The sequence below is a fragment of the Bombus huntii genome, chromosome 3, assembly GCF_024542735.1.
Source record: "Bombus huntii isolate Logan2020A chromosome 3, iyBomHunt1.1, whole genome shotgun sequence".
NCBI lineage: Eukaryota > Metazoa > Arthropoda > Insecta > Hymenoptera > Apidae > Bombus > Bombus huntii.
The window spans coordinates 14,091,030-14,117,323 of NC_066240.1; the positions used below are offsets into that span (position 1 = coordinate 14,091,030).

The window sequence follows — 26,294 nt, forward strand, 5'->3', positions numbered from 1 at the left end:
TGTGTTCGATATTACGGTAGGTATTTCAATCAAATTCATGCGGTAGTGTCACAGCTTTGCGGAGGAAATACAAAATTCTTTTCATTTCAAGTGCCGTCTCTTTGATATATTAAAAAATTTTCCAGAATTAAACGTAGTTTTAATTTTAGTTTATTATTTAATTTAAAGAGAATTAAACATAACTAGTTAAATAACATAGCTGTAGCTATGCAAATCTATTATAAAAGTTCTTCATGCCACGTAATGGAGAAATAGAAAAGCATATAGCTTGTTTCATATAACCAATCAAAGGCGGCACTGAAGTACAATAGCGTATCAAATATAGATGTCAAATTTTGCTTCCTACAACAATTAATATTATATTATGGTATATTTATAATTTCTATTTCTAATTTTTCATCAGAGAATCTTTACTTGTAATACTTGGAAACATTTGTGCACATTTGTATATTAAAGCAGTGATTTGCAAATCAATGATTCGATTTAAAATGTATTATTAAATAAAATCTAAAAATTTGTCTCTATAATTTGTCTAAGATGATTACATGAATTGAATGTAAAACAAAATAATTTCACTTTAGAATCGCAACAGAGATATAGCAGAGCTGTGGGGTAAAGAGGATGACAATCCAGTTTCTTTGCTTGTGCGAAGAATGAAAATACCCCTGATAGCGGGCATTGGTGCTGGACTAGTACTTCAAGCTTCAAAAGGTATATTGGAGACCCCTGCTACGTTTGGAAGAATTGCATATGTTACATTTCCTTTGTGTGGTTTAAGTTTTTACTATCTTACTGGTAGTTATATAACAAGACAAATAAGGGGAACAGAAGGTCCATTTAATAATCTAATGGGAGGTGAGGAAAGTCTTCTTCTATAATACATTACTACTAAATGAAATTATTTTACATGATTGTTTTATAATTTATAACATGAAATAAAAATAATGTAAAAATCCTTATTAATAATAGATAATATTTTAAAATAACAATATTTTTTGTAGTATATTGTACTTTTCCGGTGCTTCGAAAATTCCTGCCTTTGGGACATACTGTGGCACTTCTTTTTTTTGTTACTTTACCTTTCTATGCAGTGGTACGTGATTTTTATGTAACTAAGAATAGATTGACTCTTAGGGAGACTCTGCTTTATGGAGTGCAAGCAAGAGGTCTTTACATTAATGAGTGGCAAAAAAAGCCATCAGAACCCTATGTTAAGCGTGAATCATATAATCCATTTACATTTCCTTCCAAGTAAAGCAATGATAAACTGAATATAACATATAGTTTATTGTAGTCACATTTATTGTATATTTATTCATATATAATTTCAATAAATACAAAAATCCTAAACTATGATTAATTTAGGTTAATGTTTCCCCTTTTGTGACCTGGAAAATAATAATTGTAGAAAATATAATACATGTCATATATTTTTCATAACGTGCAAATCATAATTGATCCAAATTATAAATGGTAACTTACACATGCTTCCAGATATTCGATTCTTCTTTCTAGAGTTGTAAGTTTTTCGTTGAGAACAGCTATTCTTGATCTGCAAGACATATCTAACACAATAAAGTTAATTGATTGTAAGTAATAAAGTAAGCTTCATACAATGTTAATTTTATTTAAAGCGTCTTTGTGGATTTTAGTAATTCAAGAAAATGATAAAAGAGGAAGCAATAAGGTTATGAAAAGATTCATGTAAGTCAGAATTGTCAAAACATGTACCTATACTCTATGTAAGTAAGAAAGCAATCTAGTTATGGATGTATCCAAATGCAATTGCTTGATAAAATCAATGGTTTTTAGTTTAGAAGTACAAAACAAATGATTTCTTTGATCACGATATAAAATAGTTTATAATTTTCTATAAAATATTTTTGTAAAATATTCCACATGAATGAATATTATTCAACAACCTTTTAAATAATTACCAAAGGAATTGAGAAAGTCAGTTATCTTTTTGATGCTACCAGTTATAACTTCGATGTATTCTCGATTTGCCCAGTCTTGTTGAATCTGTTTTTGGATAGCCTCTCGATGTACGGCAGCCATATTTGAAGTATTGCGATGTTTGAAGAAATTAATTAATGTTATCTGATATTACATTATACGTTCGTTATAAACTTAAATAATGAACAGTAGTTATTACATTTTTCATAGTCAAGGTATTTAGATACATTTATGTATACATATATAACTAACGCAAAACGCGCTTTTCACTGATTTGCCATAAGTGAATGAAATAATGAAACAATATGTATACATACATTTTCAGATAATATATATAAACATATTTTGTAACAAATTCATTCAATTACATTTATATTGTTTTTAAGAAGTGTTCCGAAGTTTTAATAATATTTTTCTAAAAATTCTTTACAATTTTAGATTAATCTAGATTAATTTAGCCTACTCTAGTTTAGTTAAGCTTAATGTATTCCTTTTGATTACAATGTCATTCACTACAAATAGCTAAATAGAATTGTAAATATTAGATATATTCGAATATATAAAAAAAGAAGTCACTAGATTCGAGTCATATGTCAATAATAAATTACACAATTTTGCTTAAATAATTGAATATCTTGGATTTAACGTTTAAACGTGATATATATATTTATATTAGAGAGAAAGTTTTTTTTCTGCATGTACATAATCCTAGATAATTTATTTTTATATTTTCTATATGTTCGTTTTTCTTGCGTTTGTTATCTGAAACTTTAATTGTAACTTTTATGTACGATATTTAAATATTAATTTATAAAATAATATTCCATCATTTTTTCTTGTGGTATAAGAATATAGCTATATCATTTATTTGTAAGCAACTATCGTATATCAAAAATTATCTGTTATTTCCGTAAATGTATCTGTATATAATAATAATCGCAAAAAATATTTCGTACATATTTCATAATTTTATATTGCAATATTTTTTATTATTATTTGAATGAAATGTTTAAGCTACAAAATTAATATATTTTGAGCTAATATATATTAAGCTAAGAAATAAATATATTTTGTAGTTAATAGTATGTATTTTATTATAATAATAATACTTTCTTTTCGGATATGTACAGTTTATAAAAGCATTTTATGTATAGTATGAAGTACCAGATATATAGCACTTTAGTAGTAACTCGCCATTATTCGTATTTACATGTACTGCGATGGTGGACTTTACAGTAAGGAAGGATGCAAATTAATGTATGTTGAATACAATTTGTGTAAATATTTTTATGGTATAAACTAAATAAGTAGCTTCTAATCTTAATTATGTTAGTTACCTTAGTTACCTTACCTAAGTTGAAATTAAATAATTTTTGATGATAAATGAAATAATTAAAATTTTGTGAGATTCCAATTCTGTTGAAGAAAATGATAGCTATTCATGTATAAATGTAACGAGTATAAGAAAAAATTGATGCAAAGTTTCTATTATTTGAAAATAGAATCTAAAAGTTCACAATATGTTTACGTGTTAAAAATCTTCTGCAATTTAATTAAATTAAACAAATAATGTTGATAGATTAGTAATGAAATTAATTGGATTTATATTTTATGATGTCAAAATGAATGCTTAATATTTTATTATATATTTTACATATAGAAATTTGTAGAATTTATTTTCATATTTATTTTCGGCTTTACTTTTTGTTAGGTACATATTTTATGTAAGGAGTGTTATGACTTTGGGAAGATATTGTTTTTTGTCAATAGTTGACTATACGTCTTTATTATCTAAAAAGTGGTGGATTCGGAATCTTGGAATAAGATCATATTTATCTCAACGTAGTTTCATGTCTCTAACTATACAGCGATTAAACAGGTAGAACACACAAACATACATTCATGTAATATTTGTAGTAACCTTTCATTTAATAAAAGTATATTAAAACAATGTCAATGAAAATAAGTAGTGTTTTGTTCATTAATTTATATCACAATTATTTACATGTCCTTGTTTATTCTTTTATTTTAAATCTTCCATTTGCAATTTTTATATGTTTTATAAATATATGCACCAAAGTCAAATATATTGATAATTAATTTTCTAATTTTAAATCTTATAGGATAAACCAAAGATCACTGACAGTTTCATTATTTGCAAATATGGCATCAACCAATAATTCAGGAAATATGCCGATACAAAAAAAGAATCGTTTGAGTTTAGAAAAGTCACCATATTTACTACAGCATGCTACTAATCCAGTTGATTGGTACCCATGGTGTGACGAAGCATTGGAAAAAGCAAGTAAAGAGAACAAGTGTATCTTTTTATCTGTTGGCTATTCTACGTGTCACTGGTGTCATGTTATGGAAAAAGAATCTTTTACAAATAAAGAAATTGCTGAAATAATGAATAAGAATTTCATTAATATAAAAGTAGACAAGGAAGAGAGACCAGATATCGATAGGATATACATGACTTTTATACAAGCAAGTAAATGTGATTACATTGTATTTTAAACAAATATGATATAGATTAAAAGCTATCGTTTCACATAGGCAACAAGTGGTCATGGTGGATGGCCAATGAGTGTCTTTCTTACCAGTGATTTAAAACCTATAGTTGGAGGGACTTATTTTCCTCCAGAAGATACATTTAGACAAACAGGATTTAAGACAATTTTACTCAGTGTTGCCCAAAAGGTATAAATATCTTTAGTTTTTAAGAATTATTTGATATAGTATAAATACATAGCGTTTAATAAACAAATCATATTCCATTCAAGTGAATTTAAGACATATTATAAATCATTACATATTATAGTTAGATTAATACGTTATATCAATATCGGTTTCTTTATATTTCATATTTTTTAGTGGAATCAATCCAGAAGTAAACTTACAGAGATTGGATCTACCAATCTTGAAACTTTACACAGTATTTCTAAAATTCCAGATTCACTTAAGGTAAATTAATAAATAATAAATTGTTGTACTCTTGTTTAAGCTATTTCGTAAAAGAATTGTGATTATTAATGAATAATGATTTCTTTACATAGGTACATGATATACCTTCATTGGAATGTAGTAAAATTTGTATTCAGCAACTTGTAAATGAATTTGAACCGAAATTTGGTGGGTTTGGCTCTACGTATAACATGCAATCACCAAAATTTCCACAGCCAGTAAATTTTAACTTTTTATTTCATATGTATGCACGTCAACCCAATGTGGAGTCTGTACGACCTTGCTTGTATATGTCTGTTTACACTTTAAAAAAAATGTCTTTTGGTGGTATTCACGATCATGTAGGTCAGGTAAGAATTTTAATCCTAATTAGCTATTAAACAAAATATTCACGATGTTAGCTCCAAAATAATTTGTAATAATGTTTACTATTTTTAAATAGGGTTTTTCTAGATATGCTACAGACGGTGAGTGGCACGTTCCACACTTTGAAAAAATGTTGTACGATCAGGGTCAGTTAATGAAATCATACGCAGATGCATATCTTGTAACTAAAGATAATTATTTTGCCGAAATTGTTGATGATATCGCTACATATGTAATAAGAGATCTTCGTCACAAGGTATTATATTTGCTCTGTTTTCAGAATTATATGTACATTAACATTTATCTATTTTATGTTTTTTAGGAAGGTGGGTTTTATAGCGCTGAAGATGCAGATTCTTATCCTATGCACGATACACATGCGAAAAAGGAAGGTGCTTTTTATGTGTGGTCTGCTGTGGAAATTAAATCACTTCTAAATAAAGAAGTTTCTGATGAAAATCATGTTAAACTTTCGGATATTTTTTGTCGCCATTTCAATGTAAATGAATCAGGAAATGTAAAATCGCATCAAGTATGCTATATACTTTTTCTTATTTCTATAATTAATTTCTATTCTATGTCTAAATATATAATTGATAACCTGTTACTTATCAGGATCCACATGGAGAGATGGGAGAAAAAAATGTATTAATAGCATACAATGAAATTGAAGAAACTGCTAGATATTTTAATCTTCCAATCGAAGAAACTAAAATGTATTTGAAAGAAGCATGTTCCATGTTATACAAAGTTAGATCTGCAAGGCCGCGGCCTCACTTAGACGATAAGATCATTACATCATGGAATGGTAAAGAGTTACGAACAATATATTTTCTACATATACTTTACGCTAATATATGTTTTTTTAACTGCTAAATTAATAAGCAACCTGGATTTAGGTCTTATGATAAGTGGTTTAGCTTTTGGGGGAGCGGCAGTAAATAATAAACAATACATTGAGCACGCGGCAGATGCCGCAAAATTTATTAAAGAATATCTTTTCGATGAAACCAAGAATATATTACTTCATAGTTGTTACCGTGACGAAAAAGGCACGATTACACAAATGTACGTATATTATCGCTATTAAATTACGCGGCGTATCATAATGTACATTTTAATATTTATTATTTTTAGGAGTACACCCATACCTGGATTTTTAGACGATTATGCGTTTGTTATAAAAGGGTTGTTGGATTTATACGAATCTGATTTAAACGAGGAGTGGCTGGAATTTGCCGAGAAATTGCAACATCTTCAAGATCAGTATTTTTGGGATGAAACAAATGGAGGATATTTCTTAACAACATCGAGCGATCCAAGTATAATTCTCAGGCTTAAAGAAGGTATATTTAAGTATTTTCAAGATAATCTTAGTTTAGCAATTACAGTTTTCATGGTTTTATATGATACGTCTGATGGTTGTGATTGCGTTCAGCTATGAAATCAAAGAAACCAACATTCTGTGGTATAGCTGAAAGTAATTCAAATATTTATAGCAGCGCCTGCTCAATGTTTCATTACGTCCAGTCGTTAAGTTCATCAGACTGTGATAGTTGCGTTTAGTATTAGGTCGTAACACGAATGGAAGAAAAAGATCAGATATGTATTTGAAGATTTATAATTTCACATATAGTTTATGACGGAGCGGAACCATCCGGTAACTCGATTGCCGCTGAAAATTTGCTGAGGTTGGCAGATTACTTAGGTTGTGACGAATTCAAGGATAAAGCTGCTCGTCTGTTCGGAGCATTCAGATATTTGCTGATGCAGAGACCTGTTGCGGTTCCACAACTAACATCAGCACTCGTACGCTACCATGATGATGCAGCGCAAGTGCGTGCAAACTTATATGCATCGAGCATATTCAATTTTCAAAAACTTGATGAGCTTTTGAAACGATTGCGTGTATATGTCGTGTTTTAGATTTATGTGGTTGGAAAACGAGGTGCCAAGGATACCGATGAGCTACTTCGCGTTATATATAAACGTTTGATACCCAACAGGATTCTTCTCTTAATTGATCCCGATGAAACGAACAGCGTGTTATTGCGTAAAAACCAACATCTCAGAAATATGAAATCTCTGAATAATCGAACAACTGTATATGTATGTAAACATCGCACGTGTTCGTTGCCTGTTACGAGTCCCGAACAATTAGCAACATTGCTAGATGAACAGAAATAAGATCCTTACTAATTAGTAACTAAGTTTACTAAAAAAGCCGATTCTGTATTGTTTTTGATGGTGAGAGTAGAGAAATAGCAAAATAATACAATTTAACGAATCTCAAGTTACATGTATGTACTGTATCATAATTTGCAGCAGCATCAATGGAATTTGTTATATTATTAAGAATAACACTTGTTGGACATGCTTGTACATATAAATGTTTTTTCTTTTAATAAAATAAATGTGTACAAATAATTGCGTACGACTCATTTTTAATTTCTACACCCAACGATTTAATATGGTAATGATAAATATATCATATTTACAATTAAACCATAATCATTTTTCATATATCGGTTCTTGATTACTGGCGAACTTTTGTTGGGAACGATACATAATACGGTGCCTACCGCAAAATCTCGCGTTGAATTCCAACCGAAAATAGACACGGTATATGAACCACTAGAGGAAGAGAGAGATTGGTAGACACGCTAAGAGAAGAAAGCGGGAAGAAAGCTGAAATAAGAAGGATCAGATATTTACTATTAACAACCCTATATCTATCTATCTATATATATATACATATGTATGTAAAAATATATATATATATATATATATTTTACATACATAATTCTTTCTACAAATAAATAATCGTATAAAAAGAGAGAAAATGCACACATACATACAGATATACAAATATACTGATCACATTTAAATATAGCGGTAAGGTTGTAATCTGGACAGTCACTGCACGTGCACGTCTCAGTCGTTAAGATCGTTTCGGTTCATCTTCTTTAAAGTTAGGCCTTGAAAGATCGTATACCGACAATGGCTCGTCAACGTCCAAGTATTTGCTTGTCCTACGTAAAAAAATACGATTCATAATAAACAACGCTCTCTGTCGTCGATTGTCATCTCCGACGGCTGCAACGAATTTCTATTAATTGGTATCGAGTCTGTCACATGTACCAGCTACGAGATAAAACGCATTGTTCGAAAAGGAGAAGAAAAGAAAAAAAAGGAGCACGCGTGGCACTTTATCGGCAGTGAAAACCAAAGCGACAAGATCTCGAGACGAGTAGCTATAAGATCAGCTTCTCTTCTTCTGTGCTTGCCTGCGCCTCCTTGCCTGCTTCTGATTATCTCTTCCTTTCTTCTTCGCGGTTCGAGTACATTATCTACGACCACGGAGAGGTCACCGCGAACGAACCAACGAGAGAGAAAAGAAAAGAAGAGAGAGAGAGAGAGAGAGAGAGAGACAGAGAGATGGAGGAGAGTAGGAGGATCTGCTGATCTTCTCGAGGGAGGATGCAGAAGGTCGTGAAGCGGATGAGCGAGGGACGCCTAGACGGAAGGGTCGCGCATGCGTTTCGTTCCGTCGACAAGGATGTTCGACGTTTTTTTCAGTCACCGGTCGACGCTGCGCCGGGCACCGTCGACGCGCACGTTCGCCAACAGTTTGATATGGGTCGCGGTTCTTATAGGGATATAATTTCTTCAGGTAGGCCGATTCGTGGTCGTTAGTCGCGCGCGATCGAGTTATCGAGTCAGAAATAGGCTAAATGCTACGTTCCCAAAGAAGAGTTGGGAAGCTGGATCGTTTTTAACGGGGCTGCCACGCGACGTACCACGCGCCACTCACGCGCTTTGCCTTTCCATCTTGCTGCCAAAAAGTGTCTCCCTCGGGACTTCGTTTCACACATACGCACACACACACGCACACACACACACACGCGCGCGCACGCACACACGCACACACAGACGTTTTACACGGCAGGTGGTTCTATCGCTCGGTTCCTCGGTCGTCCTTCGACGTCGTTCCTCTCTCGATCATCGTCATCGCGAAAACAAAAGCTTATCGATCGTTAATCGTTCGAAGAAGAATCGTTGTGCCGACACTGACCGCGAGTGATCACCTTGCTTGGTAGCAGGTGAGCTGCGACCTCCGTACGACAGGGCAACCGTAGGTGAGAGAGAATTGCAGGTGAGAGAAACCGGGCAAGCGCATCGCGAGGCGCACGGTTACGCACCTGGATTTCACCGTTGTCGCTACTTCAACGTAAAATGCGGCCAGTGGATGTGAGGCAGCTTCTTCGATCTCGAGACATTCGTGACGAAAAGCACGGTGCATGTTACTACCGGTAAAGCGTACGAGAAGCGCGTTCTTCGTATCGCTCGTTGTATCGGTATACCGCAGGTAGCCGAAAGAACCGACCGAACTACACATCGGGTCCTCGATGTCGTTCTTACCTGTCCACCTGGCCCCGTCGTTTAGAGCAGCGACGTCTACGTTGTCGCCAGCGCAACTCAGGCAATATCTTCCCGGTGATAAATCTGCCAGCAAATCTATTTGGAATTATCCCGCGCAGACGATCTTCGTGTCAGGCTGCCGCTGAAAACGATTCGTCCCGAACGATTCGTCATCCTCGTGTCGACCGCTGGACGAGATCTAGAAGCCGGGAAGCAGCATGTCGTTGCATTATCCCCAAGGATATCGGTATCGTCCGGCGAGTAAAGCTGCCGGGGCAGGGAATGGCGAGCAAGGTTCTGACAGTGACGTTGCCCAACTCAGTGATCTCGAGGACGACGAGGACGAAGATGGGGGTGGCCAGTCGACCAATAGACGTATCGCGCACCGACAACACGGGGAGGAGGAGGAGGAAGAGGAGGAGGAGGACGACGACGAGGACGACGAGGACGACGAGGACGACGAGGACGACGACGACGACGACGACGATCAAGACGACGAAGAGGAAGACGAGAACGAAGAAGACGACGGGGTAGACGTGGATGGCGACGAGCTACCCTATCCTGGTTTCGTGCCGGTTGCAATGCGATACCTCGACCAGAATACACGACCGCGCAACTGGTGTCTGGCGCTCATCACTAATCCATATCCTTTTGGATCGTAACGACCACTGTCTGTCGTTTACCGAACGGTGATATCGTTATTTTTATTCCGCTTTTGCCTGTGAGAAAACCGCTTTGTCCAAGATTATTCCAGCCCGCGAGACGAAATAAGTAAGTTTCGTTGCACGCTATCCGTGCTACCGTGTAACATCCAAGAACGTAGCTAGAGCTTCGTTTGGGATTTATTTTATCCTCTAAGCGAAGCCACGGCGCCCAACCGAAGAATTCTTTCCCACCGAATATCACCAGCACGTCTCCATCTTTTTTCCATCACGCTCGTAAAACATCTTTATTACGGACTTGCAGCATTTCGAGGGTTCCTGCGTGTCGTTTAGATTTATCGGTTACAACGTTAGCTGGTTAGCGATCGAATCGGGCTTCTCTTTTTATTTTCAATTCTTACATACACGTTTTGCTGTATCGTTCTTTCAGCGTTCTGTCAGGGCCCGCCATATAATTTCAGTGGATATTTATCACCGGACTCCTTCGCACAATTCTATCGATGTGAAATGAGATGTAGCCAGGCGTGGAAAATTATTTCAATTTTATTCGTTTACGTCGTTCGAGGGTGATGAAAGAACGAGAACCTCAGGGATTTTAATTGATATTAATCTTACGATCTATTTCTTCGACGTAAAACACGGTATTGAATTTATTTATTCGTTCCATGTTCTACGAAATTCTACGGTGAGAATTCTCACCAAAGAGTATCAGCTCGGCTTTTTCTACTACTTCGTATATTTTCCGCCGATTAAAAAGCAGTATACGTTCTATTCTTAGATTTTTCGATCTAATGAATTTTCTCCTATTTTCTCATGGTTCGTATCTCGCGGATACATCGGCTTCGTATTCGATCGTAATTAATAACTCGTTAAAAAGCGAGGCGAAACGAGCCACTATATTATTGTACCAATTTTATTATCACTATAGTAGGATTTATTCTATACACGTAATAGCACGCTAGTCCTGTTAAGCTTCGAGATAAAAGAAAATCGAAAAGCCACACAAAGCATTAACTTCGAACATATATTCATCGTGAAGGTTTCGTTCATTCGTCGATACTGATGTTTCTATATGTGCCGTGGTTTCTCAATGAAATATCGTCTGTGTTTTGTCAGTTTCCTGTACCATCTTCCCAAATGCATCGGCTTTTTCGCGGTTATATCGACGGGTGATCCAAACGCGCAGATCAAACAAGGTGATCGCACATCTTTTTAACACATCCGGATGACGTTCGACCAAGAATAGAAATTATCCGATACGACAGTGTTGGCTAGGCGAAATTCGACAGCATTTCAAATTTTAAATGTACGATACAAATTCAAATCTGCTGTTTCGTCTTATAATTAGTCGTTGCATCGTACGAGACTATTTCAATACGATTATATCAACATATATATATATACAGGATGGTTGGTAACTGGTGGTACAAGCGGACAGGGGGTGATTCTACGCGAAAAAAGAAGTCGAAAATATAGAACAAAAATTTTCCGTTCGAGGCTTTGTTTTCGAGAGAATCGACTTTGAATTTTCGCTCGGTACGCGTGCGGTACGTTACAACGGATCTCGCCGTAGATCGTTGACTCGATGGAAAAATTAAAAAAAAATTTTTATTTCATATTTTCGACTTCTTCTTTCGCGTAGAATCACCCCCTTTCCGCTTGTACCACCAGTTACCAATCACCCTGTATACATAGGCAATACGCGATATCATACGTTTTGCATCTAACCAACTAATCCTAATTAATAGGAAAAGAAGAGCAACGTGACGGAGAAGGCAAATGCTGACCGCGAGAAGATCGTAGAAAATGGATTTATTCCAAACGGAGTATAGGCAGCCTTTAATAATTGTACCATTTCATGAATTCAACAACTATAAGCAAATATTCCTACATAAATTCCTACATAGCCAACGCATAAAGTTCTCTTCTAACTTCGAATTCGACTAGTCTTCGGTATTCTCTACATTAGCACGCGTCGTTCTCGCAAGGAAAAAAAGAAGGCACAGAGATCGAAGCGAGAATATGAGGAAAGTTAAACTCGTACATAAACTGCAAGTCTCGGTTCGGCGTACCATAGCGGCAGGAGATAGAGTGCGCGAGGTCAGACCGAAGGCGTTTTAAATAGGTCATTGATTGACCTATCCCCAGGCGAATCACAGTGTGCTTGCATGGATACCGACTACCACACGACCAACGCGTCTGTCTCTACGTATTTCTGCCTCCTTCTTCCCTCTGCAACGTTATACACGTCTTGTATACGTGTCTGTTTGTGCGCGAAATTGCGGGGTGTGCAGGACGCACGTGGTCGGCGGGCAAAGTTTAGTCAGCTAGCATCCGAGCAACAAGCGTCGCTAGAAAGATTCCCATTGTGCACGCGGACAATGGACGACTGGAACTACTGCGAATGCGGGCCAAGCATTTCGCAATTCTCCACCGCTTTTATCCCTCTCTCGTTTGCCCGTAGAAATTGAACAAACGTTCCCTTGTACCTTTTTACCTATACTCTATCCTACCCTATGTACTATATAGCCTGTCCCTTCAACGAACGCTTATCTACCTGCCCCTGGCGTCCATTTCTTCTCTCGCTCGAATCTAACATCGTCGATGGTCACTTTCCTCCTTTCGAACCTTTCACCGCGAGCGCTCTGTTCTCTTCGATCCTCTCGCAACTCTATTTCGCGCCTTTTTCTTTACTCGCAATTTCTTCTCGACCTGGTTTTTTTTGCGACAAAATTTCCTTCCTTCCGTTCAATTTCCCAACGATGCAAAGTTTCTCCGACGCAACCGAGATTCCTCTGTTTCTCGGCTAAAAATTTCGTTTCTTCCTCTTCCTTATCAGGTTTTTCTTTTATTTAGGCGAAGGTTATATATCTTTGCGTATAATATCGTTATGTGTAATCGGCGCGGTAGGTTCCAGGATAACTTTTACAAAGACCGCAACGTTCGTGGAATCTTCCTGGCGTCACTGACATTCGTTCGAATACAGATCGTACGTTGGGATAAGGAGAATAGCGACAAGTTCGCGCGAGCAGAGCTAGCGCAACTGGACGAGCGAATGTTAGAAATTACACGGATTATCCGACCGTCTTGTCTGTGAAAAAAATCATGGAATCGTAAAAAGGGAGTCTACAATTTCACGATTTATAACTTGTCAACGTACCGATATTATTAGTCGATAAATCGTGGCTTTCACGTTTACCTCGACAGCGGCCTAAACAATTTGTTTCCTGATATTTTGCTCTTTGTTGCGTCGTGAATTTTGTCGTCGACTGGCGAATAAAAATCGTTCCCTCGTATACGTAAGTTAACAAAAATACACCAGAAAGTATAAACGAGTCTCGTCGTTTGCTAGGAAATTCAGACGTAATAAAGTCGTACACACCGTCCCGGCAAACATTGGCAAACACGTGACAGAGCCTCGCGTCTCCGCTCGTCTCACAGAGACGTGGTTTACGTTAGAATTTCAACTTCGCGCGATATCATCTTGGTATAATTCCAACCTGCAAGGAGTACGAATTGGATGCAGCGACGCGTCTGCATAATCATCGCGTTATACCACTATTGTCCGATAAATGATTCAGACACGGTGCAGTCGCATCTACTTGCTCGCTCGTTGACGTTTCTAAGCTTCCTGCTGCCACGGTTTTCCTCGTGCTCCCGTTTGCAACCGGATGCAACGGTTCGATGTCTATCGCTCGATCGACCTCGATCTAATTGATCGTCTTCGAAGAAATGGCAATGCCAGTAAGATGACGCAGTCATTTATACGGATGACGCGAAGAAAAAAAAAAAAAAAAGAAGAGGAAGAACGATCAGTCGCTAAAAGCGCATCGTAAGAAGCTTGTCACTTTAACGATCTCTGAATTTTATGCTAATTTTATATTCGCTTCGTGAAATAAAATCGTCATTGAGCGTTTTATAAATCGCATTATCCGATCGGTCATCGTTGCAACGAATGTGCGACAGACTAACGTTCGGATGAACTGGTCCTGGCAATTAGAAGCTGTGCCGATTAACTCGATAAATTGGAACGCGTAGAAAAGTGACAATTACGAACGCTATTTTCGAAAATCTACTTTACAATTTCGCATTGTTCTTGTCGTCTTCGGATAAATTAATTTGCGAGATTTCTATTTCGGATGTTAAATATTTTCCTATATACTTTGGAAAACGCGGAAACGATAACATTGACATTACTTTCGATTTAGCCTACTGTTATATAACTTGTACCGTTGTAAAATAGGAGCGCGCGAATTTTATGTTTTGCAAGCCCCAAGCCATTTGATATATTTCGTGAGCCACGATAGATCGGAATATATCTACTCTACTGTCATAACGTTTAATTTTTGCGAAATATTACATTGCATATACGTCTTTCTTTCCGACGATGTTACCCGAATCATCCGCGTTCGAAGTTGGGAACATTTTTCGTCCGTTACATTCGTCTCGCTTTAACCGTTTTACAAAAATTCATGAACACGGATCGATCAGCTTGACAGTAGCCTGAAGTAGTTAAAAGCGCTGTCTCACAAAAGACTAGAAACGTAACTTGTCGCACTTGTTGTTCGTTCGTTTCGTCTTCGACTAACCAGTTAGCGATCGCGACCTCGTTGAAAAGCGTGTGTCTAAAATGTGTGGAAAGAAGCAAACGATGGCGAGTATACTCGACGTAGTGGCTGTTGTAACATGGAATTAAGTTGCGACGAGACGACCGGTTTATTTCCCAATGTTATTAACGCAATTACCGAACTGCAATTTAAACAGCAAGTTTCAATTACTTTGCACGCCCGACGAGTATACTCACTGTAAGAGAAACCATTGCCATTTCTTCGTGACGACTATGGTCGTGAAAACAGCGAACTCGATCAACGCAGCACGATCGCAAAGAGACAGAAACAGAACGCAGATGTCCGGCAGTCATCGATTAGGTAATTTCGCGGACACCGGCGATGGAGCCGGATGCGACACCCAACGAAACGATTCACGTCGGCCCCGCAACAACGCTCAGTTCTTTCGTTTCCTCCTCGTCGATATCGTCCGATCCTGGAGCCCGATGACCTCTTTTCTTCCTCTTCTTTTCGATGCGGCGCACGTCGTCAACGACGCGAGGCCGAACTCCATTACAAACGGGTGAAAAATAATCGAATGACCGAAGCGTCAACGAGGCAATCTTCGACAGCGTCGAATGCCGCCGGAAGTGGCAGTCGATCGAAACAATTTGCCCGGCCGCTTCGGCCGGCTGATTGTCTATTAAACGTTCGGTAAATGAGATTCCAGGCATCGATGAGAAACAGCTGACAGAGGCTACCGATGGATCGTTAGATAGACGGAAGTAATAGGAATCATCGCGTGTTTCGAGCGCTGCGGATGTCTCGTTGCGACTTTCCAACGAGTCGCGACGCGGTCTTGTCCTTGTTCGTCGCCTTAGATTGCCCTGGTTCCCTGGGATCGCTCTTCCTCGCACGCATTCGAATCTTTCGTCGCTCGTCCTTACGACGAAGTTTCTGTCCCAGCGGAATCACGCTAGCGCGAGTGTCACGCTAGCAGTTACAAGTACGCGGATGCTGGAACGATCGTAGACGCGAATACGATTCAGATGAGACTGTTTCGTTCAATTTTGATTTTGATCTTGTCTCAGCGAATCGTGTAGCACAATTGGCAGATATCGATGAGAACCATAGTTAAGATCGATCGATATAAATACACGATATTTATATTCTCAACAGAAAGAGCAATTGGGGGCAGATAGGAATCGCTGGTGTTTGTATCAAGCGACATTAAGCGTGTTTGTCCAACGTTGGTATTTTGCTAGGGATAGGAATACGTATTTTTAGTCACATTTAAAAAATTCATATATGTTTCACGAGATAATATATGCAGGGTGGCTGGTAACTGGTGGTACAAGCGGAAAGGGGGTGATTCTACGCGTAAAAAGAAGTCGAAAATGTAGAATGAAAATTTTTCGTTCGAGGCTTTGTTTTCGAGAAAATCGACTTTGAATTTTGGCTCGGTACGCCTGCACTTTATCGCGTCTCGTTATAACGGATCTCACTGTAGATCGTTGTCTGGATTGACGTTATTTTTGTAATTTTTTAAATTTGTATTCTATATTTTCGACTTCTTTTTTCGCGTAGAATCACCCCCTTTCCGCTTGTACCACCAGTTACCAACCACCCTGTATATAACTGTATTAAGCATTCGTTACGTAAAAGGATCCAGGCGCATTTCTTGTTCCAGTTTCAACTTAGCGATAGTATAATATTTTATCTCGGTTATGGCAAGAGCTAGAGGATCAACTGTAGAGAGAAACATCGCGCAGATGTTCAAATACTTGAGAGCGATAGCGATACGTAAATTTCGTTCGTGTAAAATGCCCCCGTAAAATTGTTCCAGCCGGACGTTAATTTTATTCCACGCCAGCGAGATTCCTCCGAGTTGTTGCCGATGCGTCTACTCGCCGGAAAATCTCCCAACTCTGTGCTACCGCCGCGCTCTGGAATTTGTCTTCGGGCCAGAATTCCGCTCGATACGACTTTAGCAGTAAGTTCGAGGATTTCGCTATTTGCATGAAAACCATGGCGAAGTCCGAAGGGAATACAATTCGTGGGACGAAAGAAGACGCTTCTGTCGCGACATTTATGCTCGGTATTTATTCGTCGATCTCGCGTGGCCATGCCGCGATCGCGTGGAACGCGATGAATCATCGATAAGCATAGGAAATCCTGGAGATTGCTAGAAGAACAGCCGCAACGAAAGGAGAAGAAAGAGCGGAGGCGGCTGAATGTAAGGGTGGATTTTCACCGAGATTTAGGTCTCCAGGCTCAGCGAGCTTCGTTCGATCGATCGGTCGTATCGCGAGAACAGTGAATTCGAAAGGAGCGTGGTTCTGCGATCGGCGTCCCTGACACTTCTTCGGCTTCGTATCTCCGTGTTCTAGCGCCGACTGACTAATCCTTTTCTTGGTCGTTTACAGCGGCTCAGGAAAGTATTTCAACGCTTGTCAGAGACCAATTTTACGCGTTGTACGTAACGTTTAGAAATTTTATTAGCAGCCTAACGAGACGCCATTATCGTGATAATATTGGTCAATTTATAACGCGTATTATATAACGCGTATTACAATTGAAACGTATCGTGTATCGCGTGTAATGATGTTACGTTATATTACGCGTATCGTATAAAACATTTCGAAATTTCATTGGCAAATTTCATTGCAACGAGACCGTTTCGCATTGTCTGGAGAATGTCTCAATTTGCAAATGATACATATTGTGTTTATTATACAGGGTGGTTGGTAACTGGTGGTACAAGCGAAAAGGGGGTGATTCTATGCGAAAAAAGAAGTCGAAAATATAGAATAAAAATTTTTCGTTCGAGGCTTTGTTTTCGAGAAAATCGACTTTGAATTTTCGCTCGGTACGCCTGCACTTTATCGCGTCTCGTTATAACGGATCTCACTGTAGATCGTTGTCTCGATTGACGTTATTTTTTTAATTTTTAAAATTTTTAAATTTTTTAATTTTTATCCTATATTTTCGACTTCTTTTTTCGCATAGAACCACCCCCTTTCCGCTTGTACCACCAGTTACCAACCACCCTGTATATTTAAGTATCAGAATGTATCATATATTACGCGTATGTTGCGTGTATTATACGGATCATTTTGAAATTTCGTTAGCACTGTAACGAAGCACGAGTGTCACGATTATGTCGAAACCAATCTGAAAATGTACCTGGAAGCTGCGAGATACTTTTATTGCAAATATATAGTCTCGTTAAATACCGTGGCTTACCAATGCAACGAATAAAATTGACCGTCTGAAATACGATATTTTGGTGATCTCGGTGAAGCAGCAACTTTCATATTCACTTTCAGATTCCTTTGAAACTTCACCAATACGATCGTAATTTTGTTAGAGCGTCAGGGAAATTTCAGAATCTTTCATAACGCGTCTATAATTCATAGAGAGTTTCTACAAGAGCCGAGACACTTTCGCGAGCCACTGTATCTCTCGAGATCTCCTTTCGCGTCGTTTACTCTTTCGGATCTATCGTTCACGCCTGTTCTCGATCATCGTCGAGCTTGTTCGATCTTCAACCGGTCCCGTTGTTTCATCAATCGTAATAACTTCGCTTATATTGATCTCGGCACACAGACAGGTCATTCAATTAAAATAACACGCATGCGTTCACAGATATCGTGAAAATCGTCCGTTTGATTTTCAATGAAACGCGTGTCGCTTCGAGCATACGCGTAACACACGTAGCGTTACGAACAATATCACCAGATTCGCAAGATACACTGTGCGTACGTTGATCCCGAAATACAGTCGTTCGATGTTGCTGTGACACGAACGACGAGAAATCGCTTGGTCATTTCGAGAAAAATCTATTGTAGTATCTTATGTTATTAAATAGGTTGTGGAGTTTGATATTTATTGATTCACACAGATTCAGCTTTTTACGTTCTGTATTTCACCACCATGTATAGTCATATGAACACATAGGATACACTTAGCTAATTAACACGTGGCCGACGCCAAAGACAAAAGAGCGTCGTTAGAAGTCGTACCAACTTAACATGTAGGAACTAGCGATCGTACCAACCTAATATTTCCTCAGCATCTTATACTACAATTAATTTATTAATAATAACGGATTGTACAGATGTTGATTAAACAGGAAACGATGGTTGTTTAACGTGAACTAAATACAACAACGTGCTATAATTAAGACAACTAGATAGTTAATTCGCAATTCTCGTCACCACAGATCCAACTCTCTCTCTCTCTCTCTTTCTCTCACGCGGATCACACTCCCTCGACAACGCAATTTGCATTCTCTGACTTCTCGACAAATACTCTCCGGTTTCTCCATTGACACTGACTGTTAATTCGTCTACGTCCCTTAGTATCCCTTTGTCTTTTGTCTTAGCTCCACCACGCACGTGTTCCGAAACCGCTCGTGGCCAGGGTCACGAAGGACCGACGACACATTGATGGGCCTGTCGGCACCTCGGCTTTCTCGCGACGCTGTTTATGGTTCACCCGATATCTCTTAGGCCTTTTGTCCACGATACTACACTATTATTAGGAACATGAAATTTGGTCATATTCGTGAACGAAAGTCGACGGAAAATACGAAAGGTCGAGACTCGTTTCTCTTAGTTGTTTGAAGGAAACCACGTGTATTTCAACTTTTACTTAAAACTTAACCTAACATCTTCCATATGCGTTGATACAAATTTCGCGTATAGAAGATCGATATCCCTGATACCTGTTACGTAAGAAAGAACTATTTCTTAATGGAACTAGCTTTTCTTTATGCGCTGCTCTTGTCGTTGATCCGGGATTGATAACAGGGGAGGTAAGACAGACAGCCTTGGAACATCAATTTCTTGCCGTATACAGGAGACGTGGTATCCGGGTTATATCCTGTAGGTCGATCAAAGCCACCACTCGATTCGTTTATTCCGTGCACAAGTCTTATCGGCTCGCGTATCCACGGGATCACGTTAGATAAAGACACTGGCCTGAATGTTTGCGGGCGCGAAAGATAAAAGTTATCGGTGTTCTTGCTGCGGCAGAAAGTGTTACAAATCCAGCGCGTTCCCCTCTCTGTGTTAACGGCTCACGAACCTATAGAGCATCGGTATTATCGGCAAAAGGGTAGAAAGAACATCCTCCGAGATACTCTTGCTCTTGTCAATTTTTCATCGACGAGCCAGTAGCACGCGCCTTGTGTTTCCTAACTATAAAAACTGGCTGAAACTTTCAATTCTTACGCGTTTACGCTTTCCAACGTTTTTAGACGAAGACTACACGAAGAGGAAGAACAGGAGAAGTTACATTCTCTCCTTTGGTCTTAGGATTCAGAATAGTTTCTAGATCTTAAACTTTTACGACCACATCGACGATATACTCGCGTTTCTTCGAGTCTCGAAGCGACCTGGAATATTCACAAAACGATGGAACAAAGTACAACGCATCGACAACGCTACTCCCCAAGAATTACAAATGTGATATCTAATCATCGTGAAAGTTTAAAATCTAATATACCTAGGAATATGCTTTGCAAGCATCACAGGCTAGTTCTATATTCATGGAACACAGTGGTATTTTCTAGTAGGTGAATTTCTGACACGGACAAATCGGCCGTTCGGTTAAGACAGCTGTTGTTGCTGATAGTCTGATTCCAAGTAGCAAGAAAATTATATTTGATTCGATAAAGATTCGTAACACGTTGGAGGCGCGTACGTGAGCGCAATAGAACATTTGCGCGTGTCCGTCGTTATCGTTTCGTTTGGTTAGTTGGCAATTGAATGGAAGAAGCGAAAATTAGTTCGACGCGTGGACACATATATATTCCACGTCACAAATTATACAGGGTGGTTGGTAACTGGTGTTTCCATTGGAGAAGTCGAAAATATAGAATACAAATTTAAAGATTTAAAAAAATAACGTCAATCCAGACAACGATCTACAGTGAGATCCGTTATAACGAGACGCGATAAAGTGCAGGCGTACCGAGCCAAAATTCAAAGTCGATTTTCTCGAAAACAAAGCCTCGAACGAAAAATTTTCATTCTACGTTTTCGACTTCTTTTTACGCGTAGAATCACCCCCTTTCCGCTTGTACCACCAGTTACCAACCACCCTGTATTTAATAATCAAACTTCTTTTTTTTTTTATACATCGTTCATTACGTTCTCCAACGATATCGTCCTTCGACGATTCTTTCGATAAAAATAATATTAATAAATCATAAAAATTTCGATCATTTTATCGCAACAGATTTTTTCGCGTGGAAAATGTCCACTTTAAAAACACGATAATGGAAATCGTTCATTCGGTCGTCGTTCGTTTCTTCGTTCGGTAATACACGCGTGGCTAATAGTTTTAAACTCTTGGAACGAACTTTACTCGCGTGTGTTCCAGCGCGATCCGAATTTAATTTCCAAAATGTAAATGCAAAGCCACGATTTGTACAATTTTAACAGTCCTTTGCCAATTAATGCCCAAAGTATCGATTTTTCGTATCTTCGGTTCGTAATGGCAGCGCGTTTATCGATCGCCAACAGAACGATAGCACGAGGAAACGCATATGTGTCTTATTTTGCGCATTGAAATCACGCGAAATCACGCTTTTGGTATTTGGCGGCGAACAACGAGACGGAATGTAACAATATGTTTTATCCGCGATACGCTTTATCCGCGTCTGCATCATTAGGATCACAGCGACGATGATGGTAACGTTGCGATCGTGTGCGTGATCAATCGTTGCACGTACTACGACGAATAAAAAATATAATTGTCTGAAGAGCTCTTTATTGATATGGATGATGCCATTTGTTGAATCGCGTGATCGCTTGAAACTCGCTTATCTATTTTTTCTTCTTTTGTCATATTTCGCTTTGACGAATCAGCCGGCCTTTTGTTCTTATTTTGATTTTAACAATACGTCCATCTGAATGCGTTATTAGCGTCTATATTGGCCTATAGAGATTTCAACTCGCTTGTTAAAAATTCAATTTGGTCGACTTCCTTTCTGCTCGTAATTCTTCCGATGAAAAGAAGATATATTCTGGGAACTATAGGTTTTAAATGTTTGAATATTTCTCCGAGTTAACATCGCGAACGTTTACGATTTCATTTCCAGTTATTTCTGGTTATTAATCGTTATGGTGTATCGTTTTCGATCAACGAGCAGCTGGATTCTTCGCTTTAACGAATATCACGAAGCGAACGTCGCGGACAACGAAACTGTATAGCGTTAGCCTTCGATAACTAGGTCAAGTAACAAGTGCAGTTACGTTTAATTTGTACAATAAAAATAATTAGCCAGGGTATCGCTAGTATCGCAAGAGAACGAATCTCTTCGTTGATCAACCTTAAAATGAAAATCACGCATCGTGTATTTTTGCAGCTGATATTTGCAGAGTGATTTATGGAATATTGTGAATGATGATACGGATAAATTTACTCGATGGTTCTTCACGCGTTTAATAATCGTAGAAATTATCGATATTTTAAGAACGAGAAGAATATTTTAATCGGCAGATTTGACGAAGGAAACCGAAGTCGAACGTATTAAGAGCCGATGGAGATTCTAACTAGACGTAATTTGAAAATTCGCGATTGTAACGGCATTGTTTCTTAAGCTTAACGCGAAGCGTTTTCTAAAAATAATTGCCAAGGTCGGGGAATTAATTAAATTCGATCGGCCAACGAAGACAATAAGCGAAAATTTCGCGATCGTGAAAATCATCGTCTACCACGGGAACATGTCATAAGTTACAATATATTTAGTTTAGGATATTTTCAGCGTGGAATTTTGTTTTAAACAGTGCGAGCATCCAGAGATATTAATCCATTTCGAAAATATTCCAGTTACTAAATATAGCACGTCCATTTAGGATCTGTTAAAAATAGATAAAAAAAAAAAAAAAAGAGCGTGAAAAGCCTAAAATAACAGAGGCGACGAGCTTCCGATATTTTAGAATTCCAAGCAATCATTTTCAGAGGATGATGACAATTTACGTTCCCACATTCGGTCTAGAAAAAAAAAAAAAAAAAAAAAAAAAGAAAAAAGAAAAAAGAAGAGAAGAAGAATGAAAATACACGAGAAGGAAAGAACTACAGAGAGCAAACAGTAGATAACGCAGGCTAACTATAGGATTTACCGTTTTGTCCTCGTGATTGACACCTCAATTAAAACTTTCCTGGAATCAAGTGCCTTTCACCCTCGCAACGCCGATAATCACGCTACCGGCCACCACCAAGTGCTCAACATTTCAAAATCCCGCACTTCTCGCGTTCAAATTTCAATTCCACCCGCTGCAGGAAATTCACAAACTCGTTATACGTGTACGTTTTATATTAAATAAATATGCGATGTGCGCATCTTCAAATTGCTTCGAAATTTAATCAATATAATCGTCATGGGATTCATCGTAGCGATAATGGAATATCAATACGTTTCGCACGGCAGATGGACACATATAATAGTAATAATAATAATAGTAGTAGTAATAATAATAATAATAATAATAATAATGTTCCACCATACAGGGTGGTTGGTAACTGGTGGTACAAGCGGAAAGGGGGTGATTCTACGCGAAAAAAAGAAGTCGAAAATATGGAATAAAAATTTAAAAAATTACAAAAATAACGTCAATCCAGATCTACAGAGAGATCCGTTATAACGAGACGCGATAAAGTGCAGGCGTACCGAGCGAAAATTCAAAGTCGATTTTCTCGAAAACAAAGCCTCGAACGAAAAATTTGTATTCTATATTTTCCACTTCTTTTTTCGCGTAGAATCACCCCCTTTTCGCTTGTACCACCAGTTACCAACCATCCTGTATATCAGACTTTGCATCTATTACGAGAAAGTTCTTTGACATAGCGAACTGGTTAACATATGAATAATATGTAACAATAATACGAGAGTAATATATCAATTAATATATCATTTTAATTAATACATAGAATATTCGTACGTCGTTATACAATACATTTTACATATAATGCGTACAGTACATTTTCAGATTGATTCGTTTGATCGATACAATTATGGCAGCGTGTCTCGTTACGACGCTAATGAAATTTCAAAATGTTTCATTCAATGCATATAATATGTATAATACGTTGGCTTGAAATTTTACCAATGCTATCATGGCGGTCGTGTCCCATTACGATACCAACGAAATTTCAAAATCGTTCGCTCGATGCACATACTCTATACGAAATATATATATATCACGTTTGAACGCGTTAATTACAAAACGCATTGTACAATACACGTTGTAACGTGTACGATAACCACGTTGATCTGTAATTTCATCGATATTATCGCGACATGCTGCCGCGTCTCTCAACGCTGCCAACCAAATGTTCAAAATGTTCCTTACACAACGCACGTAATACCACCGCGAAAGGTATGCAATAGTTGCTTCGATCGCTATAGAATCATCCTGAGCGAGTGACGTAAGAGACAAGTGGAAATGGTGTTTCGGCCGCGTGGCATCAATACCGCGAAACAAATAAAATAAAATAATTCGTACGCGTATCACGGGCCACCGTATATAACGATGTTATAAGCGTATCAATAATAATTTTCTCCTGGCGAAACATTATTGGTGGACGAGTGGAATCGCGCTCGATAATCGTGCATCTCGTGACCTAGAAGACCGACGAGACTCTCGGCTGTTCTCTCGCACGTTCGCGGAAGCTGCGTGACTAAATTTACTTTTCCTCCGCCTCTGCTGAAACGCGGAATAATTCATCGTGTACACACGCTCAATCATAAATAGCGTATGGAATCCTGGCTTCGTTATTTTTTCGCCTGTAGGCAATGCACGGACGGTTTGAGTCGTGGTGTACGTGGCTTGAAACGCTTCCGTCCGAATTTCACCGTGAGCAGAACTTCGCATTCAGTATCGTGACGCGTACCTTTGTGCCAGTTTATTCTTCGTCCGCCACCGGGTCTCTTGTGCCCTGGCACAAAGAGACGCACAGAGATGCTTGCAAGCAAACTGTTGCTCGTGTTTTTACTCGAGCGGGCAGACACGACGCGGACCAACATCGCCACCGTTGCGAAAACCTCCAGGTTCCGCTTCCACCTATTCTCTTTTTCTTTCCCCTTTTTTTTGCATCGGCGGCGCGAGCCGCGCCACGGCAAGATTCGACGGTTACACCGGAGGAGAGAGCCTGGCGGAGGCCAGCCGTTTATTGATCGGACACACTCCGTATGTTTGTGGAAAGTAGATAACGCGGTGGCTTTCTCGCGATTTGTCCGAGGAAACGTCTCGTTCGGTTCTGCCATCGTCAGACCTTCGCGACAATTTCCATCCTACACGCGCATCGCCCAGTCTTTTGCACTTGCAGATGGTTTAAGTCGTTCGTTTCCGTCTATGAGATATTTAGGCTACGAGTTTCTTGCCGTTCCGCTTGTCGGAGATGTCTCGCGCGTCTTCTCGTCAGCTTGCGGACGCATGAATTTTCTAAATAGATTCGAGTTAGATGCGAAGAAGAGATTTTCGGGGGATCTTTGATCCGAGTGTCACTCTACGATCAAAAAGATGCGTTTTAATTTCACGCGGTCGAAAACGGGAAGAATTTGTTGAAAAACTGATAAATAGGCAACGTTTCACAAAATACCAAAGGTATCGCCGGTCTGCAATATTTCAATATCTTCGATAACTGGTCGATATCTCGAAAATTATGAATAGCGAAATGAATAAAAATTCTTCGAGTATGCTAATGTACACGCGAAAGAGGGCGATAGTTGCGGATAACACGGAGGAAAGCGATAGAAAAATTGTTTATTCGCATCGATAGACACTGCATCCATTGTGTATTATATTTACGAAGAGTATGGACAACGCGTGATAGTAGTAGTTGCAGTATAGGCAAAAGTTGATCAAAGATATATCATAGTTCGTCGTAGTATCCGAATAAGGCAAGTGCAAGGGAAGATTAAAGTGTTGGGAAGGCAGAACAAGTGTGACTTTTCCGTAAATAAATATTCTAACTTTTTCACTCGGATTTAAGGTGACTACCAATACGCAACTTCTCTCGCGGCGCGAAACTAACTTTTAACTTTGAAAGACCGTTATTTCGTTACTTTGCTTGCTTTCTTTTGTTTCGTGCTCAACTTAAATTGATCTTCTCCCGAATTCTATAAACTCGACGATCATCCTTATACGACAGCGTTTCTATCGTAATGCTATTCTTCGTTTCCTCCAGACTAAAAGATAAAAAATAAAAAGCAGACACTTTGGAAAAAGCACGTGCGGCGTTTCGTAATTACAATGTACAGATGAAATACGAGGATCGACGTTGTGGAAGATTCGAGGACCGTTTACAGGGCTATTAATGATTTCATAAATGAATAATATACAAGAAGAAGCTGCGAGCT

General features: G+C 38.5%; 4 protein-coding genes and 1 long non-coding RNA gene across 14 annotated transcripts in view; 3 read left to right on the top strand and 2 right to left on the bottom strand.

The window, feature by feature from the left end:
- The first annotated feature begins 184 nt into the window (after positions 1 to 184).
- Positions 185 to 1,356, top strand: LOC126864062 (uncharacterized). Its single transcript, XM_050614996.1, has 3 exons — positions 185 to 367; positions 582 to 855; positions 1,002 to 1,356. Exons 1-3 carry the CDS (start codon positions 365 to 367, stop codon positions 1,253 to 1,255), a joined length of 531 nt encoding a protein of 176 aa, XP_050470953.1. The 5' UTR covers positions 185 to 364; the 3' UTR covers positions 1,256 to 1,356.
- Positions 1,269 to 2,080, bottom strand: LOC126864071 (probable protein BRICK1-B). Of its 2 annotated transcripts, none has more exons than XM_050615010.1 (3): positions 1,938 to 2,080; positions 1,483 to 1,565; positions 1,269 to 1,388 (listed from the first exon to the last, which is right to left on the bottom strand). In XM_050615010.1, exons 1-3 carry the CDS (start codon positions 2,056 to 2,058, stop codon positions 1,362 to 1,364), a joined length of 231 nt encoding a protein of 76 aa, XP_050470967.1. In that variant the 5' UTR covers positions 2,059 to 2,080; the 3' UTR covers positions 1,269 to 1,361. The 2 variants fall into 2 exon arrangements, with proteins under 2 accessions (XP_050470967.1, XP_050470966.1); XM_050615009.1 differs by having other exon boundaries at positions 1,923 to 2,059.
- Positions 2,032 to 7,716, top strand: LOC126864011 (spermatogenesis-associated protein 20). 5 transcript variants are annotated; one of them, XM_050614891.1, is made up of 13 exons: positions 2,032 to 2,171; positions 3,668 to 3,835; positions 4,080 to 4,446; positions 4,516 to 4,659; positions 4,834 to 4,923; positions 5,016 to 5,273; positions 5,366 to 5,545; positions 5,612 to 5,821; positions 5,905 to 6,097; positions 6,189 to 6,357; positions 6,427 to 6,635; positions 6,926 to 7,125; positions 7,216 to 7,716. In XM_050614891.1, exons 2-13 carry the CDS (start codon positions 3,693 to 3,695, stop codon positions 7,474 to 7,476), a joined length of 2,424 nt encoding a protein of 807 aa, XP_050470848.1. In that variant the 5' UTR covers positions 2,032 to 2,171; positions 3,668 to 3,692; the 3' UTR covers positions 7,477 to 7,716. The 5 variants fall into 5 exon arrangements, with proteins under 5 accessions (XP_050470848.1, XP_050470849.1, XP_050470847.1 ...); XM_050614892.1 differs by having other exon boundaries at positions 2,072 to 2,171; positions 3,727 to 3,835; XM_050614890.1 differs by lacking the exon at positions 2,032 to 2,171 and adding an exon at positions 3,087 to 3,213.
- Positions 7,607 to 8,728, bottom strand: LOC126864083 (uncharacterized). The gene is made up of 2 exons (XR_007689062.1): positions 8,148 to 8,728; positions 7,607 to 7,977 (listed from the first exon to the last, which is right to left on the bottom strand). It is a non-coding gene; the product is annotated as an uncharacterized LOC126864083 (long non-coding RNA).
- A 164-nt stretch (positions 8,729 to 8,892) lies between these two features.
- LOC126863994 (voltage-dependent T-type calcium channel subunit alpha-1G) overlaps positions 8,893 to 26,294 on the top strand; it is a 110,484-nt gene continuing 93,082 nt past the window's right edge. For all 5 annotated transcript variants that reach the window (XM_050614833.1, XM_050614832.1, XM_050614835.1 and 2 more), the window contains exon 1: positions 8,893 to 10,353. In XM_050614833.1, coding sequence (XP_050470790.1) covers positions 9,930 to 10,353 — 424 coding nt within the window. In that variant the 5' untranslated portion in view covers positions 8,893 to 9,929. The remainder of the gene's footprint in view (positions 10,354 to 26,294) is intronic.

Excerpts from the sequence above, each read along its gene's own strand:
- LOC126864062 (XM_050614996.1), top strand. Across the intron at positions 856-1,001 it reads ATTTAATAATCTAATGGGAG|TATATTGTACTTTTCCGGTG; the intron begins GTGAGGAAAGTC and ends TATTTTTTGTAG.
- LOC126864071 (XM_050615009.1), bottom strand. The coding sequence starts at position 2,058 with ATGGCTGCCGTACATCGAGAGGCTATCCAAAAACAGATTCAACAAGAC. Across the intron at positions 1,566-1,922 it reads CTTTGGTAATTATTTAAAAG|ATATGTCTTGCAGATCAAGA; the intron begins GTTGTTGAATAA and ends TTATTGTGTTAG. Across the intron at positions 1,389-1,482 it reads TCGAATATCTGGAAGCATGT|GTCACAAAAGGGGAAACATT; the intron begins GTAAGTTACCAT and ends ATTATTTTCCAG.
- LOC126864011 (XM_050614890.1), top strand. The coding sequence starts at position 3,167 with ATGTACTGCGATGGTGGACTTTACAGTAAGGAAGGATGCAAATTAAT. Across the intron at positions 5,274-5,365 it reads TTCACGATCATGTAGGTCAG|GGTTTTTCTAGATATGCTAC; the intron begins GTAAGAATTTTA and ends ATTTTTAAATAG. Across the intron at positions 5,822-5,904 it reads GAAATGTAAAATCGCATCAA|GATCCACATGGAGAGATGGG; the intron begins GTATGCTATATA and ends GTTACTTATCAG.